General features: G+C 49.8%; 1 protein-coding gene across 2 annotated transcripts in view; it reads right to left on the reverse strand.

The window, feature by feature from the left end:
- Nucleotides 1-1949: 1949 nt before the first annotated feature.
- The window catches only part of LOC144142650 (homeobox protein OTX2-like), a 102166-nt gene continuing 85913 nt past the window's right edge, over nt 1950-18202 (reverse strand). The window contains exons 1-3 of one of the 2 annotated variants that reach the window (XM_077674301.1): nt 17125-17204; nt 16817-16977; nt 1950-3013 (exon numbers count right to left, since the gene is read on the reverse strand). In XM_077674301.1, the coding sequence (XP_077530427.1) occupies nt 2369-3013; nt 16817-16977; nt 17125-17137 (819 nt within the window). In that variant the 5' untranslated portion in view covers nt 17138-17204 and the 3' untranslated portion in view covers nt 1950-2368. Of the gene's footprint in view, nt 3014-16816; nt 16978-17124; nt 17205-18202 lie in introns of those variants that run through there. The other variant, XM_077674300.1, reaches the window with a different exon arrangement.

Genomic DNA, 18202 nt, shown 5'->3' on the forward strand with positions numbered 1-18202 from the left:
CCGCGTGCCGCGTTATCTTTAGTACCCGTGGCAACCAACATGGGCTGTTAATCATCTCTCGATCGTTCCCGTGCGAAACTTGCGCATACCGGTTCGCAGACAGTTTACGCAGGACGCTGGGCGCCCCGCCGCTCGTCAATAACTCCGGACCGGACGTATATATGGACCGGTCCGCGTGTAGCTCGAATGGCCATACCTAAATAGCGGCTGCTGAATCTGGATTAATGTAAAGACCGCGTCCGAAATGCCATTGCGGGACAAAGCGGGCAGTCTTTTTCGCGCTCCGCGAAGGTGTGTACATGATGTCGTCGTTAATAGATGAGCGTCGAATTTCGCATCCTAGAACATTGCAATCAAAGACGCGTTTTGGTGTGAGCAGAACAAATCGCGAGTGGCGCCAAGTTCGAACGGGAATGTGCGGTCCGGCGACTTTTTTCGGAATTAATGTGCACGTATGTGGAAACGGCTTTATTTTGCGGTTCGATGTGCCTCCGAGGTGCTCGTGCTACAAGGACGTGTAAACGCACAAAAGCTTTGATAAAGCGGCGTTTGATTGACGACTGTGTTGATACATGTTCGGTTAATGATAAGCTCCGTAGATGCACAGGTCCTCTTCCATCATACGTTTGGCACCACTGAATAGCTTCACCGATGCGTCTGCGAGCTCGAGCAATGAGTTCTGCAAAAAAATTTTAAGCGATCGCTATATACTTGACCGCTAGACGGCTAACAAACGTCTTTTTACACATGCTCTCGCATGCGATGCAACTTCAGCGGTGAATTGAGTTTACATTTACAGTTTACCGGTCTTTGGCTAGTTTTGTAGCAGAAGATGTGCCGTCTGAGTGTTTTGATTAAGAACAAAACCACTCCAGAGTTTTTTTTTCCCGGAATTTAGAATTAAAGGAACTGCACATTATCTTTTGAAGGGCTATTAATGAACTTGTACCGTCATGAAACAATGCTGCTGGACTTTCTTGCCTCAACGAATACGGCGGCGGCAATAATGGTTTACATTCAGCTTCTTACGTCAACGAATACGGTGGGCACAATAATGATAAAAAAGTTGCGGTTTTCGCACATTTTTTTTTTTCGCCCACATCAACGAACACGCTCTTTCTGATACAAAGGCAACCAAAAAGGGGCACCTATAGATATGCATATGCGATAAAGTACGTTTCGTGATTTTCTTACTATATATGTATGAGCGAGTGAGTATGAGTGTGGGTGTAAGAGTGTTGAGCGTGAGTATACGTGTATGTGGATCAGTGAGTGTGCATAGAAGTGTGGATATATGAATGTGGATGTTGCGTATGTGTCATCGTCATAACCACTTTTTTATTGTGTTTGTACGGGCAGCTGCAGTCAGCTTTCATGGCATTGTGAATTGATTGCCTTCTTCGCACTTGGAGCCCGGGTTCGAAGCCACGACAACCCACAAAATTTTTTTTTGTACGCTGTATCCTGCAAGGGTGCACTAAAGTGGCGATTTGGGCTTGTTGGTTGAACATGATTAGGGGAGTACAGCGTAGCTTGCACACGGACAGAAGAGAGGAGAATTCAGGGGAACTGTGTGCAAGCTGCGCTGTAGTCCCCTAATCTACATGGGTGCATTATGTTACAACCCTTATGATGCTTGCAAGCACAGCTGCCTGAAAAATCTGGTAAAGAATCAATATCCCCCCCCCCCCCCTCCAAACGACATCAACTTTTAGCATCATGGCCAATGCCGTGCATCTTATACGAACGAAGGCCGCAATTGTACTGTTTTGACAACGAAGACCAGCAGTAAAACCCGTAATCTTGCACCAAAGACAGGGTAATTTGCAGCTCAAAAGTGACTCGGATGTCGTTCGGCCACGCAACGTCATACAGAGAGGCGCTCGGCAGAAACACACCGTCACGCGCGCATTACACACTGCGTGGTGACGTGCGGATTGACGAGTCCACAGGTTTGCGACTCGTTATCTTGTTTCTCTTTTTTTTTTATTTACACCTTAAATAAGAGCTTAGCCGAAGGTCAAGCGTCCTCGATGCCGAAAAAAAAAAAAAAGAGAACAGCACGCAGCCACGCAAGCGATCCACAAACGGCCAGCCTGCGTCGGTTGTCAAAGCGATTGGTGCGGACAACCTTCAGCGGTGATGCCGGCGTACCGCAGGGGGCTGGTGTGGCGCCTCCCCTATCCGCGGCTGAAGAATCCGGGCGACCGAAGCAGCAGAAGCGGCGTGATCAGCGGCGTCCACCGCGCCTACAAAAGGTCCCTCTATGTACACAACGACGATTGTCCCGGGGCGTATATCACAGAGGCGCGCAAACGGCGCGCACCCGCGACCACGCAACACGCGCACACACAAGTCTTCGGAGCCCTCAGAGAACCTGGAACTTCCACGGTGCGGCGCCACCTCCCTTGTCCCCGTACTCGAGGCAGTCGGCCGCGGGGGGCGTCCGCGTGCTCAGGGCCGCCGGCCGGTCCTGCTGGTGCGTCGGCTGGTGCGGGGGCACCTGGTGAGGGCCCGGCGGCGGCTGGTGGTGAACGGGGCCGGCCAGGTAGTCCATGCCGCCGTAATACGCTCCGTACGGACTCGCGCTAGCGTAGCACCCGCCACCGGCGGACTGGAGAGGCGGAGCGTGCTGGTGTCCTCCGGCGGAGAGTGCGGACTGGCTCACAGAGGGGCCCTGGGACCCGCCGTGGGAGATAGACGTGCCCGTGTGGTAGGGCGACCGCTGGTGGGCCGCGCCGGCCATGAGTTCGGCCACGGCCGGCCCGATGGCCGCGGGGCTCCAGATGGAGCTGGCCTGCTGGTGCAGGGGGGATGCGGCGCTGCTGGCCTGCAAGGGGGAGGCGGCGACCAGCGCCGCCGGTTTGTAGGGGGACTCGCCGCGGCTCGAAGAGGTCGGGCTCGACGACGGCGCGGGGCTCTTGGCCTTCTTGGGCCGCGGCTTGGAGGCCGAGCCGTTCTGCTGCTGTTGCTGCTGCTGGCGGCACTTGGCCCGCCGGTTCTTGAACCATACCTGCGTGAAGAGAAGTTTCGAACATTTAGGGCCTCCTGCTTGAAGACTAGTAGTGAAAGTGTTGATTGAAGGCAGGGCTTCGCGTACGAATGAAGCTGTTACCCTAAATTATAACTACATAGATAGAAATTGTGGTTTGTAAGGGTGACTGTGTACTAAGAAACGTGTCTCGTCTCCTGCTGGAGTATTTGCGTGTTAATTGATTGCTGTGAATTTCCGTGTCTTAGGTACGGCGAGGTGTTGCTTAGTTGAACAATTGCCAGCAGTTTCATGCAAGTGTCCGCTTCAGCAAACACTTGCACTAAAAGCGAGAAAACTTTGTAGAAATATCGGAGACTTCTGTGCAATAAATCGTCCAGAAATGCTGCCCCCTAGCGCAGCAGAATACAACGCTTATGCGAGATCTATACGGTCCGAAGGAAGTTTGCAGGAAAGGTGTACTTAATTCTGATTACGATAAAAATGACCCAGGGCGAGAGAAAATCATGACCTGTTTACGAAAAAATATAAAGACGTCTACCTCGACAGCTAGTCATTCATAACAAAACATAAGAGCCCACCGTTCAACGCTTCGTCTAATTGCTTCTCGTTTTCCATAACTGTATGCTTTACAACGCTGACGACTTATCAGTACCACCGAAGTGATCTTGTTATCCTTAGCGGCTTACCGTAAGACAATGGTGCCCACACCCCATTCGAATATGCAGGGTTGTTATAAACACCCTCGTATGTGGCACCAACTGCCCCCACGCTCTTGGCGTATTAAGGTACGTCGCGCGAATCCCGTCATGGACAGAAAGAGAGAGAAAAAAAATCCCGGGCCATCTCCACTAACGTGAAGCGTGGGGAGGAGCGAAGCATGCAGTGTATAAATGTATTCTGTCTTCGCGTTTTTGCCAACGGAGATGAAACCGTTGGGGGGTAGGGGTATGCAGCTTTGCTGTAAAAGTCTCCTGTCTTTGATCTTTGAAGCGCGAAGCTCTCTGGCGCGAAGCGTAAACGAGTTTCCCGGTGTTTTAGTACCGCGACTATGCATGAGACGAACCACGATTACGACGACGACGACAGGAGGCGCCAACAGCCCCAGCCCCTAAGGGGCTTCGTCCATAAAAATTCGAGCTCGATAGTCGGAAAAACCGGCCCATCTGTTAGTCGGGGGCAGCTACTACGATCGGCGATGTTATTTTCTCACTGGCGTAGACAACTGACTTGAACCGTCAAGACTTAGACGAAGACGTCGTGAGCGACAGCATTGTTCACAGATTTGCCGTATAAAAACTCCACCTCAGGTGTTTTTTTTTTTTGTTATTAGTGGTTTTATAGCCTCCTATAAGGGACACACTTAAAACCTACGCGGAAAAAGGGAACGTCTTCCGAGTTTTACAGACAATAACAAAATCTTTAATAGTTTCTAGAATTCGTTATTTCTCCACGAGGGTACAGATGCCCCCAGTCCCACGCAAAGCCAATCTGATAGTGACGTACTCGTGAGGCCAGTTGTAAAACGGAAAACCAGAAAACTACGGTCTTTCTGGAGGCACGGGACATTTAAGACTCAACCGCTTTCCTTGTTTATAGCAGCCGGGCTAAATACTTACTGCCCTAAAAAAGCACAAGCGTACACAACGAATGTCGGCCGCTTCGCAAACCACATTCTTTCCCACACGACACAGGCGCTGAACAATGGATACACGGCTCCATTGCTTCTTGAAGCGGGTGGCGTGTTCCGGGCCGAAGCCACGCTATTTTAAATAGGCCGCGTGTGCGCCCACTACGCTGGCGGACATGCTATATACAACTAGAAACGCCAAGGAGCACCACGGTTTTAGACAGTGTCCTTCTTTCGCCGTCTTTCTCTCTCTAGGAGCATGCGCCCATGATTGCAGCACTACACGCAGTACAGCGAAGTATTGCGGCGAAGACAGCTTGTGAATTTGACAAAACGTCGTTAGAGATGTACAGGTCTGAGAAATTGGACATCAGAAAGGAAGATTTCTACGATAATTCCCAGGGGAGTGCTTTGCTTTTTGAGGCTAGAGCAGGTTGCTTGCGAACTAAGAGCTTTGTGGGGAAGAAGGGAATATTCGGCTTCCAGAAGCACTAGGATTTAAGGGTAGCACAGAGGAAGTTAACTTCAAGGCTGTCGAGGCGACGAAACGAAGATTAGAATGCTGGTGGACGAAAAGCAGTGAGGGGAATATTGCCTAGGACAGTTACCATCTGTAACAGGAAAAAAGAAAAAGTATTTAGTGCCTAATAAGTTTTTTTGTGCCTGCCCTAAGCAGCGCTAGTATTAAACCAAGAGTATAAAACCTAGGTATACTAGTCCTTTTTGGTAAGACGACACATCATCACCCCGCTACAAAGGAGAAACCAATAGCAATTATCATCATCATCATCATCATAAAAAAGGGGGAAAGGGTTAATTAACCACCATATTTCGTTAAATGGCCGAAGTGCGCTATTAGACTTTATAATTTGAACCCTGTGTTACAGTTTTCTGGGCATAAATTTAGATGGCGTTTTGCTCCCTTTATAAATATTGGGGGAAAGGCCAATAACTTCGAAGGAGCGCCATATAACGAATTATTACGTGTTAATTTCGGCAATTAACAATTCTTCATTGTTTCTCCCAGAACTCGACAAAGCCGGGGGTGACGTATGCTTCGTGGGTTCTATCAAAATAAAAACGTAGAAATATAAGGCAATTCCACTCGTCATTCCGGACTAATCAAAACTGCTCGAAAGCTGCTTCGTATTTTATTTGTCTGTACAACTTCTATGGTGGGAACTGTGTTGAATAATATGCCCTCGCGATTTCTGGAATATGCCGGAGTCTCATACTTAGTCCCTCGATGCTTACACCAATTTACTTTAAAGTGGGAGGTTAATAAACACGTGGCTTGCATGTAAATGGGCTTTGAATTCTCTTGCGAATGCAAAGACCACACAGAACTCCCGCTTTCACAAATCTTGACAAGTACCACAACAGCGTCTTCACAAGCATCCAGTCCCTTTTGATGTACCTCCGTGGCGGAATCTCACGCAGGGAAACATCGCACACATCAGGAACATTAACCCCCGCGTTCACGCCTGCAAGCGCACGAAACGGGAGTTCACGGCGGTGCGTTTGTACACACACACACACACACCAGCTGAGAGCCGCCGATTGAGAACTCGAAGCTGGTCAAAGGACACCGAAAGGTCGTCTTACGCACGACCGCCTACAAAAAGCCGCGCGCAGCCTCCAAACCGCAGTGCCCGGGTGTCGAACCCACTACCACGCCGCCCCCCACTGCTTCACACCCCGGTGGGCTGCTACCTTCCGGGGCGGCGACGGCGAGTGCGCTAAAAGGTTTAGGGACAAGCTCGCGACCTCAACAAGCAAACGCGCCGACCATTCGGGCTCTTGAACTTCGCCGCCGGGCGCGGCGGCGCCTGTCGGACGCACTGAAGTGAAATGAGCTGAAACCGAGCCGAACAAGGAAATACTGGCCGTCGACCGACGCTGGGTACGCTCGGAGCGTATTAGGATGTACATCCTCGGGTAACCTTCTGGCTCGCGTGGCGAGGGCAGGCTGTCGCCGCTGCGGAAAATGCGCGTCCACGCACACACACACGCACACAGGGAGGGGGGTACACAATGGATTCATCCCTCTCTTCTCGTTCACGGCGGACCCCCGTGGGAGGATGCCGATAACGCCCCGCAAATAGCCGGCCCGAATGCGCAAGCCGCCGTGGGATCTGCGACGCCGCCACGCGATACGCGCCTCCTGGGCGTGCATGAACGCGGCGGAGGATCCGAACGAACCGTTCTCGCGGTAACTCCCCCTCCCTCCCTCTCCGGGTGGTCCCTCTCTCGATCGCCTGCGAACACTTCTTGAATAAACAGAAAAGTGGTGGAAAAGGGCGGCCGACCGTCCGCAGCGTCGCGCCGACGCATCCGCGACAACAGTTCCTGTGTTCGCAGATGAGGCTTCTGCTCCGCAGAGATACGCGTCCCCTGAGCAAACAAGCCTCGCTGCGCGGCGGTGACGTCCTTTTGCAATCGCCCTCCCCTCCATCCTTGCTCGCGCTTTTGGTGGGCGACGGAGGGGGCTTCGCATTCGGAGTTGGGAGGAGAGCATTCTTTCGCGGAATCGCTTCCTCCGGGACCACGCGTGCTTGAAATTGGAGACCACCTTGTTCGGGAGCCCCGCGGATGTCTTTCAGTGGACGAAGCGGTGTATTCGAACGATCGCTCTGAGCGGTGGTAAGGAAAACGTATTTCGTGAAGCTTAGTGAATGAAGCTGAGTGAGTTACTCACATGTGCTAGTTTTTTTTTTTGATCGAACAAAGCTGTATTGTCTTCGTGGTGTTTTGAGATGTCGCTTTTGGAGCTACACAAGCGTTTCGTCGTGCACGACGTCACCAAGTAAACGTACGAAGAGAACCGCAAACGTGTAGAACACCACTTTCTAAACTCGTTTTCCACGGATGACGGAGAAAAAAATGGCTGCAGCTTAGCTCAGCTAACCTTGGATATGCAAAGCAAAAGCTTGGCTTAGTCTGGTTGACTCTTGGTTCTGCTTGGTTAACCTTTGACGTAGCTGTATTTCCGACTATGGCTCAAAGCCCTTCCGTCCCGTGCAACGCTCACAGGAGGAGGCCGGGCGAACACGGCGTTCATTCATGGCGAACGCACCGTTCCTCTTCACCGGGCGCGAGAAGAGTCATGTTGCCCAAAACGACCCAGCGCCGCATGCATGGGAGGCTGCAGGGGTGGGGAGGGGGGGGGGGGAGAGGTCGCTGGACGAAAGTAGTACAGCTTTGCTTTTAATACCCGTGCTACACGAGCGTTTGGGAAGTCATTCGAGTCGAATGACCTTGGAAATTTCAAATGTCATTCGAACTGGAAGGAGTTCTGTCGATCTACACGACCATTCTCAAAGCCAGTTGAAAGTTTCCGCGTTCGCCCGCCATGTTGTGGTGTCGCCACTGCTGCCATGTTTCGTTCTTGGCGAAAATTTAATTTTAGGGTTAAAATGGGCAAAAAACCAATTATTAGTGATCAAATTGATAACGATCTACAAGCACGCACAAAACATGCACAAGGCAGCAGTTTCTTTTTGTCTTTTTTCGCACCGCTCGTGTTGAGAGTACCAAGTTACATCGTAATCGTTGAGCGAGTGACAGAACGAAAACAAGTGAACAAGTGAAAAATTATTAAGATCTTGCACTTCAAACACAAAGTTTTACTCGTAAATAATTGTTTTTGTTATTACGGCTTGCAGAAACTGAGCCCGAGGGTACGACCGTTCGTGTTTCAAAGTCCTTTGAGACTCTCAAAGGTCAGTTGTCGTGCTCCTTTGACTCAAATGCCATTTTAACCAAATGCCTTTGAAAAACGTCGTGTAGCAGCTCAGAGGTGTCATTTGAGTCAAATGACATTCGACTCGAAGGCCTTCGAAACGCTCGTGTAGCACGGGTATAAAAAACAGAAGTCCAAGTGCGCCTTTGGACTAAACCACACGCAAAGTGAGTCAAGCCCAAAAACGTTTACATCCGTTGAAGTGATTATAGTGCGCTTATAACGGTATTCAATTCCTGTTTAAACGTGAGATATCAGGGACCGCAACAGTCGACGTGCCTGCTGAACTATAGGCGAGTCGGAGGAGAAGCAGCCTCTGAGGCACTCGCAAATTACACGCCTGTATCGCTAATGTACGCGGGAGATTTGACGGAAACCGCGCGAACTTTTGTAAATTTAACTGCTTGTCTTAGAAACTTGAAAATGGGGGCTAGTTGATGATGTGCGTTGAACCAAAACTCAGGCAATGACGACGAGGACTATAGAAGGACGAACAAGGTGCTTTGCTATAGACTTTTTTCCGAAACTGGTCTCCATTGTTTTCTGTAGTGCATGAAGCAACCCGCACCACGTCGCTTTTTTTATTTCTTTCCGTTCTGTATCGATATCGTCTGTTCTGGACACAGCCTTTCCGTGTTTCTTGTGTCCTGTGGCAAAATGGCAAAATAAAAATCTGTTTTATATCTCGTTCTTGTATCGGTTGCTTGCGCTGGGGTTCAACAGCTTAGCGGCCCGTTCGTATCTTCTAAGTGGAAGCTAATTACTCAGCTTCGACAAACAATATTGTCCTATTTAACTGATATACCGACTTTTTTAAAAATGCACTTAAGCGCGCTTAGGTTTCGCTTCACCGCGTATCCCGCGCTTAAAGGAGCCATGAAGACAAAATACAAGTTGGGTTCATTAGAAATACTGCTTAGTCCCGATAACAATGATACCAATATCATCGCAATCTTCGAACAAATAACGGATATATTGAATAAAACGTGTGAAGCAGTCGCGACCCCCTTATAGCCAATTTCCCGCAACTTTTCTATGACGTCACGGAACCTTGTTTGTGCGATTGGAGGCCGCCTAACTGGCCTGTCGCGACGACACATGACTGGACGTCTGTAATGGGGCCTCTAGTTCCATTTGACCGCATCACTTGAATGCTAACGTGAAGTTAACGCACTGGAAATTATGTTTTATTGTTGGCCCGTATGACGTCATTCTTACTCATAACACGTCACAGTGGCGCAAAATTTGAAAGTTTTTAAATACTTCTTGCTTTTTTTTTCGTTACAAAAAAACATCTTTTTGTGGCTGCAATGGAGCTGAGTGAGATACTGAATCCTAGTTCTTTCAAATTAAACGAAGTTGTATTTTTTCTTCATGGCTCCTTTAAAGGTCGCTTTTCCGCACTGCAGAAAAACTGCGGGATGGAAACACGGGAAGGGCGTACATTATAACACGGCGTGCATTTTAACAGCCTATTAACTGTTTTCGCCGCATTTGCGGGTTCGGGTGCTCATTCGGTACACGTAATAGCATCCAGAATAGTACGAATGGACTTTTCTGTCGTCGAACCTGCAAAGGCCCATCTTTCAGGCGTCGTTTAGGTACGAAATTCTAATTAAATTGCTTTCGCGCTTCACGCGTACAGAGGCTCCAAGAAAAAAGCAGTGACCTACATCATACAATTTTATACTATACTCGGTGACAACTTAAGAACGGCAGCGGAAGTTGCCGCTGTGCCTTATCACCGTAGCCGGATGTTTCTCCGCGCGGCGAAAGTAGGGCGTTACTGGGAATATTTTGAACAAGCGGCGTGAGCCGTTCCCGTGATTTTTTGGACTTAATATGCTTATAAACGACTCCAGTGACGACAAACAAACTGCGTGAGACAAGGCAGACGATATCACGCATTCATAGCAAACCCATTTCAAAACGCGTGCGCACTGACGTCACGGGTCCGGCGCTTTGGCGAAGTGATACACTACATGCGGTGGTGCCGTTCTTGGGTTGTAACCGAGTATAATATATACTAGAGGGAAGCCTGGCGCTGCAATTGCGGGCCGTCATAGGGGGCGCCATTGCAGCTAGCGACGTTCCTCGCCAACTTGGCATGGCTAGCGACATGGCTTCTTTTTGTCTCAAAGTCAAAACCAACAAAAAAGGGTAACATATTTTTCTTGTTCATTTTGCATGAAGCTTCTAAATAACCCCTGACAAATATATCTTTTTGAAGCTTCAACTTCACAATAACAAAACACATACCCAGCTTTCTCGCTCGAAATTCTGACCTCTCAGGAACCTAGAAAAACCGCTCCAGGAAAATGATATTTGGCACAAAATAAGAAGTCAACGTGCAGATGAAAACACGAAAAGCACTTTCCAGAATTTAAAATATTTTGAGTGCAATTCGCTGTCAAATCTTACTCCCCATGCATTTCTATGGGATACTTTCCATGGCTTATAGTCGCGCAACGTGCCAGACTTGAAACTGTGCGCAAAGCAAGTTTTCACCCCCCAATATTAGCTGCGTGAAAAAACTTCACAGTTCACTAAATAACTACAAAGTAATCACTTTTGGAAGGACTGCCATGAGCGGGAAAGCTGCACATGAATATTGATTATTCTTATACCGCAATATTGTTGCGTTTTTGCAGCCATAGCCAACTTTCCAGCCTGTTCATGAGCCACGCCAAGGACAAGTGGAACGTGCCTGCCCGGTACCATAGAGTTTCATACTAATGTATACTAGAGGGAAATCTGGCGCTGCATTCGCGGGCCGCCGTGGGCGGCGCCATTGCAGCTAGCGACGTTCCTCGCCTCCTTGGCTTGGTTAGCCACATGGCTTCTTTTTCGTCTTGAAGCCAAAAGGGGTAACATTGTTTTTTTGTTCATCTTCTATAAAGCTTCTAAATAATCCCTGACAAATAAATATTTCTGGAGCTTTAATTTTATAATACCAGAACAAATTCGATTAATTATCTGCAGTAATATTGTTGCATTTTTGCAGCCGAAGCCAACTTTTCAGCCTGTTCGTGAGCCATGCCAAGGACAAGTGGAACGTGCCTGCCCGGTACATGACGGCACGCTCGCTGAAGCGCGGCTCCCCTAGACAGTGGCGCCAGATTTCCCTCTAGTACACATTAGTATGAAACTATGACCTAGATAGTACTTCACTGGAGGGACAAATGGCGGGTCATTCCAGCCTACTCCCGCTCCGCCGCCTTGTTTAATCCTACTCCGCAACGTCCTCGCCGTATTAATGCAGACCGGTCCATGACGATACGTCGTGACTTACGCACGGACAAGACGATAGTCTTTCTTGGGTAATACAGTGATCCCCCGTTAACTCAAAGTCGGATATCTCGAAATATAGGTTAAGGCGAAACGTTTTTCGTCGGGCGTTTCAATCTTATAGGCGCCATGTATCGCCCCCTTGTCTAGAAACGTTTTTTGGGGAGAGGAGGTAGGGGGGGGGACCACGGATATCTCGAAATCTTGCCGGAGAGGACATAAGGCAAAGTCCGCTACAGACAACTGATAAGGTCTCGGCTCTAACGGTTATCTCCCACTGTATGTATGTGTATGTATGTATGTATGTATGTATGTATGTATGTATGTATGTATGTATGTATGTATGTATGTATGTATGTATGTGTGTATGTATGTACGTATGCATGCATGCGTGTATGTGTGTATGCATTCATGCGTGTATGTATGTATGTGTGTATGTACGTGTGCATATGTGTGTGTATGTATGTATGCATGCATGCGTATGTATGTATGTGTGTATGTGCGTACATACGATCCAAAGGACGCGGGTTCGATTCCCGGCCGCGGCAGCCGCTTTGGTGATGGAGACAGAAAGCAAAAACGCCTGCGTGTTCGAGATCCCGTGCCCACGCGTGCAGGCGCAGTCGGGACCCGGTCAACACGGTTTGAACGGGGCATACGGAGCACAAGGATTCCAAAACTCTCAAATAATGCGTAGAATGAATATAAGAGGACACGTTGGAGCAAAAGAAAAATTCCGGTTTTAGGGGGGAAAGTCGAACTACTTACTGGGGCTGGAACCCAGGCCGCCCGCGTGACCTACGTCACTGAGGTCCAACAGCGAAGAAAGAATATAAAGCGTTTTCCAAGAGAACCGGTAGAGGACACTAGTAGATTGATTGATTGATTGTTGGGGTTTAACGCGCCGACGCAACGCAGGCGATGAGGCGCGCCGTAGTGGAGGGCTCCGGATTAATTTTGACCACCTGGGGATCTTTAACGTGCGCCGAAATCTCGTACACACGGGCGTTTTTGCTTTTCGCCTCCATCAGAAAAGCGGCCGCCGCGGCCGGGAATCGAACCCGCGACCTCGTGCTCAGCAGCGCAACGCCTTAGCCACTGAGCCACCGCGGCGGGTCGGACACTAGTAGGGGTGCGTTTAGGCCAAATTTTTCACTGACGCTCGCGGGAAATTATTCAAAAAAGCGCGCCAACTACAAAGATGAAACGGCTGGCAGGTGGTCGCTGCATCTTCGGCGCGACCGAGCGAGAGAAGCGTCGTCCGGGCCCGACTGCGTGCCTCCTGCCCGGAAGAAAAGAGCCGGCGACCTCTTTGGCGGCGGCGGCGACGCCGCTTTCAGGACCGCTTCGGGCGGTGGCCTCGACAGGACGCGACGCACTGCCGGCCGCCGAAGCAACCGATCGCGGTCACAGCAGCGACCGCGTGTGTGCGGCAGGCAGAAGCGCGCGCGCGATTACATCTTGCGCGGTGGCTGCAAGGGCCGCCTCGTCGCCGTATTCCCAATAACACCTTCCACGTCAAAATGCCTCGCGGGTTCCTCCCGAGTGCAAGTCATGGGATTTCGACTTCGTTACTGGCGTGAAAACGAAGAAATTGCTGAACTTTTAAGGAACGAGACCGGAGAAAAGTCGCGGAACGGCTTATAAGCAAACTGTTATCACGTACGCCGCTCTACTACAGGGGGTTGATACGTTGACGGCCATCCACACGCTCAGACGTGGATGCACCGCGGAATAGTAGCGTGTTCGCACGAGCGTTTTGGAGTGGAGTATCAAATGTCTCGAGCCGCGAGGCCCTTTGTCAGAAGTATGGTTGCCCCCTCTCAGCACTCCGGGGACGACCGACAGAAACGGGAGGAAAGAGGGGGCGGACATTTGCATCACAGAGAGCGGTCGACCCCAGAGAGTCCCTGGAGAGAGGGCCGCACGTTGCCAATGTCGCCGCCCCCCCTCCTCTTGTTGTAATTGAAACCGGAGTGCGTGTGAGTGCGTGCGCGCTGGCGAGGCCAGCTGACAGACCGCCAGATATCCCCCCTCGTTCTCGTTCCGCCGGCGGTAACAACGGTCGGCTCCGGGCCAGCAACACCGCCGACACAAGAAGACCGCCTGTCTGTATCGTTCTCGAATGTCAGCCTTATCGCGTGTGTGGTTGATTGGCCGAGGTTTCTTTAAGACATCACAAAGACGTCTTGAAGATGTCTTGTAGACGTCTTCCCGTAGAATCAGCTCTGAATCTACGGCAAGATGTGACGCACAAGCTTCACCTGCTAACTACTTAGGCGGCGTTACGAGGGCGCGACCGTGGGAGGTGGCGCCACCGAACGGGAGACCTTGCCAACTGGCAGCGACGTTTCCGGCGACACGGCGACGCCATGAGCGGTGAAGTTTGTCGCGGGACCACATCTGGGGCCACAACGGTAGTCTGTCCCCTCCGTTCTTAATTACACCTCAATGGGGCCTTATCGGATGAATACGGAGTCACACAGGTTTGTTTTCCTCGATGAGATTAGGACGGGATTATTATGGGGGATGTATGATACAATGGAAAGGGCGAACTCGTATACGAGGTAATTTGCACCATAAATACATACAAACGTATTTGTATGAAAATGGAGCAACGAAGAAGGATGCGGAGCTTCCCAGAGGAGCGCTGTGTGCCGCCAACTCACCAAGTTATTTTGATAGATCCTGGGAAGTGCACATACGTTGGTTACGTTACGTTGAGACTTTCGCCACAAATCTTGCCATCAGGATACACTGCCGGGAGCTTCGCACAGTGTAAAAAATACTCCAATGCATCATGCGGTAGATATATCATTAATCAGCCGCACGTTCGACTTTGAAAGGGCATGTGGAAAAAAAAACATTTAATATGACGCTGACGGGCAACTACCGTGTTTACTCGATTCTAAGCACCCTCCCCTACTTTCAGGAAAAATTTTGAGAAAAAAAAAAGTTTGCATACGAATCTAAGCACCCCTTTTTCTAAGCAAGCACCGCAAGGTGGATTTCAGACGCGTGGAAACGGGCTCGAGTTGACGTTGTGGCAAAGTCATTTTACGAAGCTTTCAATTACAAACCACTTCAACGGAACAGAAGACGACCTGCTGTGGATACTGAAAGCGGTGTCCCAGGCGGCAGAACCGACCCGCATGGTATACTCGGTTATAACTCAAGAACGGCACCACCTCCTGTAGTGTATCACTCCGTCAAAGCGCCGGACCCGTGACGTCAGTGCGCGCGCGTTTTGAAAGGGGTTTGCTATGAATGCGTGATATCGTCTGCCTTGTCTCACGCAGTTTGTTTGTCGTCACTGGAGTCGTTTAAAGATATTAAGTGCAAAAAATCACGGAAACGGCTCACGCCATGTTCAAAATATTCCCAGTAACGCCCTACTTGCGCCGCGCGGAGAAACATCCGGCTACGGTGATAGGGCACAGCGGCAACTTCCGGTGCCGTTCTTAAGTTGTCACCGAGTATAGTGAAGATGACTGGGGGTATCATACGAAAGCGGCAGGCTCAATGCCTGTACCTATTTTTCGGTTGAATATTGGTCAAATAGCACATTATTCCTTGCTCCCGTCTCGTGGAGATACGGCAGCGAAAAAAGGTAACGGGGGGGGGGGGGGGGGGGGGGGGGGGGTAATTTAGGTTTTTCGAATCTAAGCATCCGGCATCGCGTTCATGAAAAAATCGGGGCGCTTAAAATCGAGTAAATACCGTATATTAGTGAAAACAAGTGGGACATCGTAACATCTGCAGCCGAGTGAATCCACGTAAAAAGCCTGTTCTGGTTTTCAATAATCCGGATACACATAGGTTGCCTTTCGTAAGATGAACTTTGTTGCAAGGAAGTTCTTCTTACATAAGAAGAACGAGCACATGGGATAAAATGTTATATGTGGAGAGCAAGGTTTTTGCTGAAACAGCGAGGATACAAATAAATGAATAAAAAATACGCCAAAAAACGAAAGTTTTGTTATGGAAAGCGCCGCTTTTTTATCTAAGTTTATGTGAAACGCCATAAAAGATACAGCAACTTGAAATCAGGGGTGGCGAGATGATCATCGCTTTACATATAAAAACTCGGAACATGACGTGAACAATATTGTCGTCCCTCCAGTTTTTCTGTAAAAATCCCCGTTTCACGTAAAATCGGGGGACGTTTCAGATAGAACCTGCATGCGCAAACGCATTTTTAGCTCGAACCTATACGCGTAACCAGCTCACACATTCAAAGGTTAAACTTTCTAAACGCTCACCGTCGGGGCGTCAGTTAAGCTAGATCACTGTGCCGTGACACGTTCAGTATTTATGTCCTGGAGCGGTTAGTCCCCATAACAAAAAGGTGCTGGATAACTTGGAGGACCGTGAGTACCAGCCATTGTAGTCTGGACTAGTGTCACCTTATCTAGTGACTCTAGTCTGAACGACAAAGGAAAGCCTGAACGGGTTTTGTTATCATTTCGGACTGCCGAGATGTTGCCACGGAAACAGCGTCATTCGCGTTCTTGATTATGTTTCACGTCTTCGGCTTATATGCAATGCGCTGTAATAAGTACTGTTTCTTGAAATGCTGTATTGTTGTGTGCGCGCAGTATGATTGGTTTTCCTTTTCATATTACATGTCCCCCCCCCCCCCCCCCCCCCCCCCGTAACGACCTCTATGACGTTCGCGGTTTTATAAAATAAAATGTTTAAAAGCACCAGAAATTGTACTGCAACCGTTTTATCAGCTTCAACACAGGTAATTCAACAAATGCCTTCAAACGAATCCATAATTATGTCTTAAAAATAAACTATGCAGTCGTTTCGCATTGTACATTATACATTATCCGAGAGAAAACATCTAATAAAAGCATTTAGCAAAAATCTAGGGAAATCTAGGGAATTTCTGCATCCGAGCTAGGGGAAAAGTGGCTTCGTAGGTTGGCAGCACTGGCCTGCATCATTGCCGACTTTGATGCCGTGCCCTCGAAGCAGTCTTCGTTGAATGCTTCGTTCGAATTGGAACGGTGCTTAACATGGCGGGCTATCCGCGAAGACGGCAACGAAGCCGTCTAAAGGGGAAATTGGAACGCACCCACTGTAGGGAACGACTGCGCGCCTTTGCAAACGCGATGCGGTGTATATGCGCGAAAAGGCGGCACTCATGCTCACCCACCTGCACCCTGGACTCCGGCAGGTTGATCTTGAGGGCGACCTCCTCCCGCATGAAGATGTCGGGGTACCGCGTCTTGCTGAACAGGGCTTCCAATACGTCCAGCTGGGCCCTGGTGAACGTGGTTCGCTCTCGCCGCTGCTTGCGAGGCGCCGGTCCTGTCGCTGCGAGCACAACAGAGAAAGGGCGGGAAATTCGACGTCAAAAGAGGCCCTCATCCGCGTATCCACAAATTTGAAACGTGAACACGACAAACAGCACACAAATAAAGAAGTTTGCAGGTCTCCCCCCTTGTCCCCAGGTTTTCATACCGACAATGCGCATTCGCACTTCAGCCAATCAGAAGGAAGCAGTATACACATGTCATGAAAACGATTGCACGATGCGCGTTAGCATGCATGCAACGACCCTTAAGTGACGGAGAATTGACTAAAAAGCCGTTCCACTCAACGTGAAAGCTGTCGGCAGTGCAGAGCAGTGATTCGTTGCAATGGGCTGTAGCGCCGTTATGCGCTCACTGCTATCACTCAACGCATTTCAAATTTCCCGCCTTCGCAGTGCTCTCACGCCCCCTGCCTGAAACTGTGCCAGGGGGAGTTCTGTTCTTTTTGTGCTTGCTTTTCATCCCGCACGTGCGGGCATTGCACTGCCATTTTTTTTTTTTTCGCTTGCTATCGTAAAGAGGAACCCAACAAGCGTTAACTAAATGAACGCGGGAGCTGCCGGTTAATTACGTATATTGTGCCTAAAATGTACCTGCAGTTTTCTTGGCGCTAAACAATGGGGAGATGTATGACAAGCGCCACCGGTTCACGAGTTTCGAACGCCTGATTGATTGTATAGGTAAACTTTAACGCGCCGACGCAACGCAGGCGATGAGGCGCGCCGTAGTGAAGGGCTCCGAATTAATTTTGACCACCTGGGGATCTTTAACATACGCCGAAATCTCGCACACACGGGCGTGTTTGCTTTTCGCCTCAATCAGAAGAGCGGCCGCCGCGGCCGGGAATCGAACCCGCGCCCTCGTGCTCAGCAGCGCAACGCCAGCCACCGTGGCGGGTGAGCTTCGAACGCTTATGACTTTATAAAAGTGCTTGGCTTTCGAAGCCTCTGGCTTACGCCGCGACGACGGAACGCCGTGTGGCTCTACTTAAGTCCAGCGAGCGAGCTACGACTACAAGGCGAGCCCCTAAAGTGCTCTGCACTTAAAAATTCTTGAGCATACCGTTGTGCTGGCGAGGTTTCATGCCTACGCTGTGCTTCCAGACACGAAGTAAAGAGAAAAATCCACACGTCAACCCTGCATTTCACACCTCCCTTCTGCAGACTCCCTTTCTGTCCGTCAGCATCGCCCGAATGCCGGTGAAGCAAATAACCGTAAAATACGGA

Source organism: Haemaphysalis longicornis, unplaced genomic scaffold (genome assembly GCF_048455015.1).
Source record: "Haemaphysalis longicornis isolate Haplotype H1 unplaced genomic scaffold, Haemaphysalis longicornis Haplotype H1 scaffold_6, whole genome shotgun sequence".
NCBI lineage: Eukaryota > Metazoa > Arthropoda > Arachnida > Ixodida > Ixodidae > Haemaphysalis > Haemaphysalis longicornis.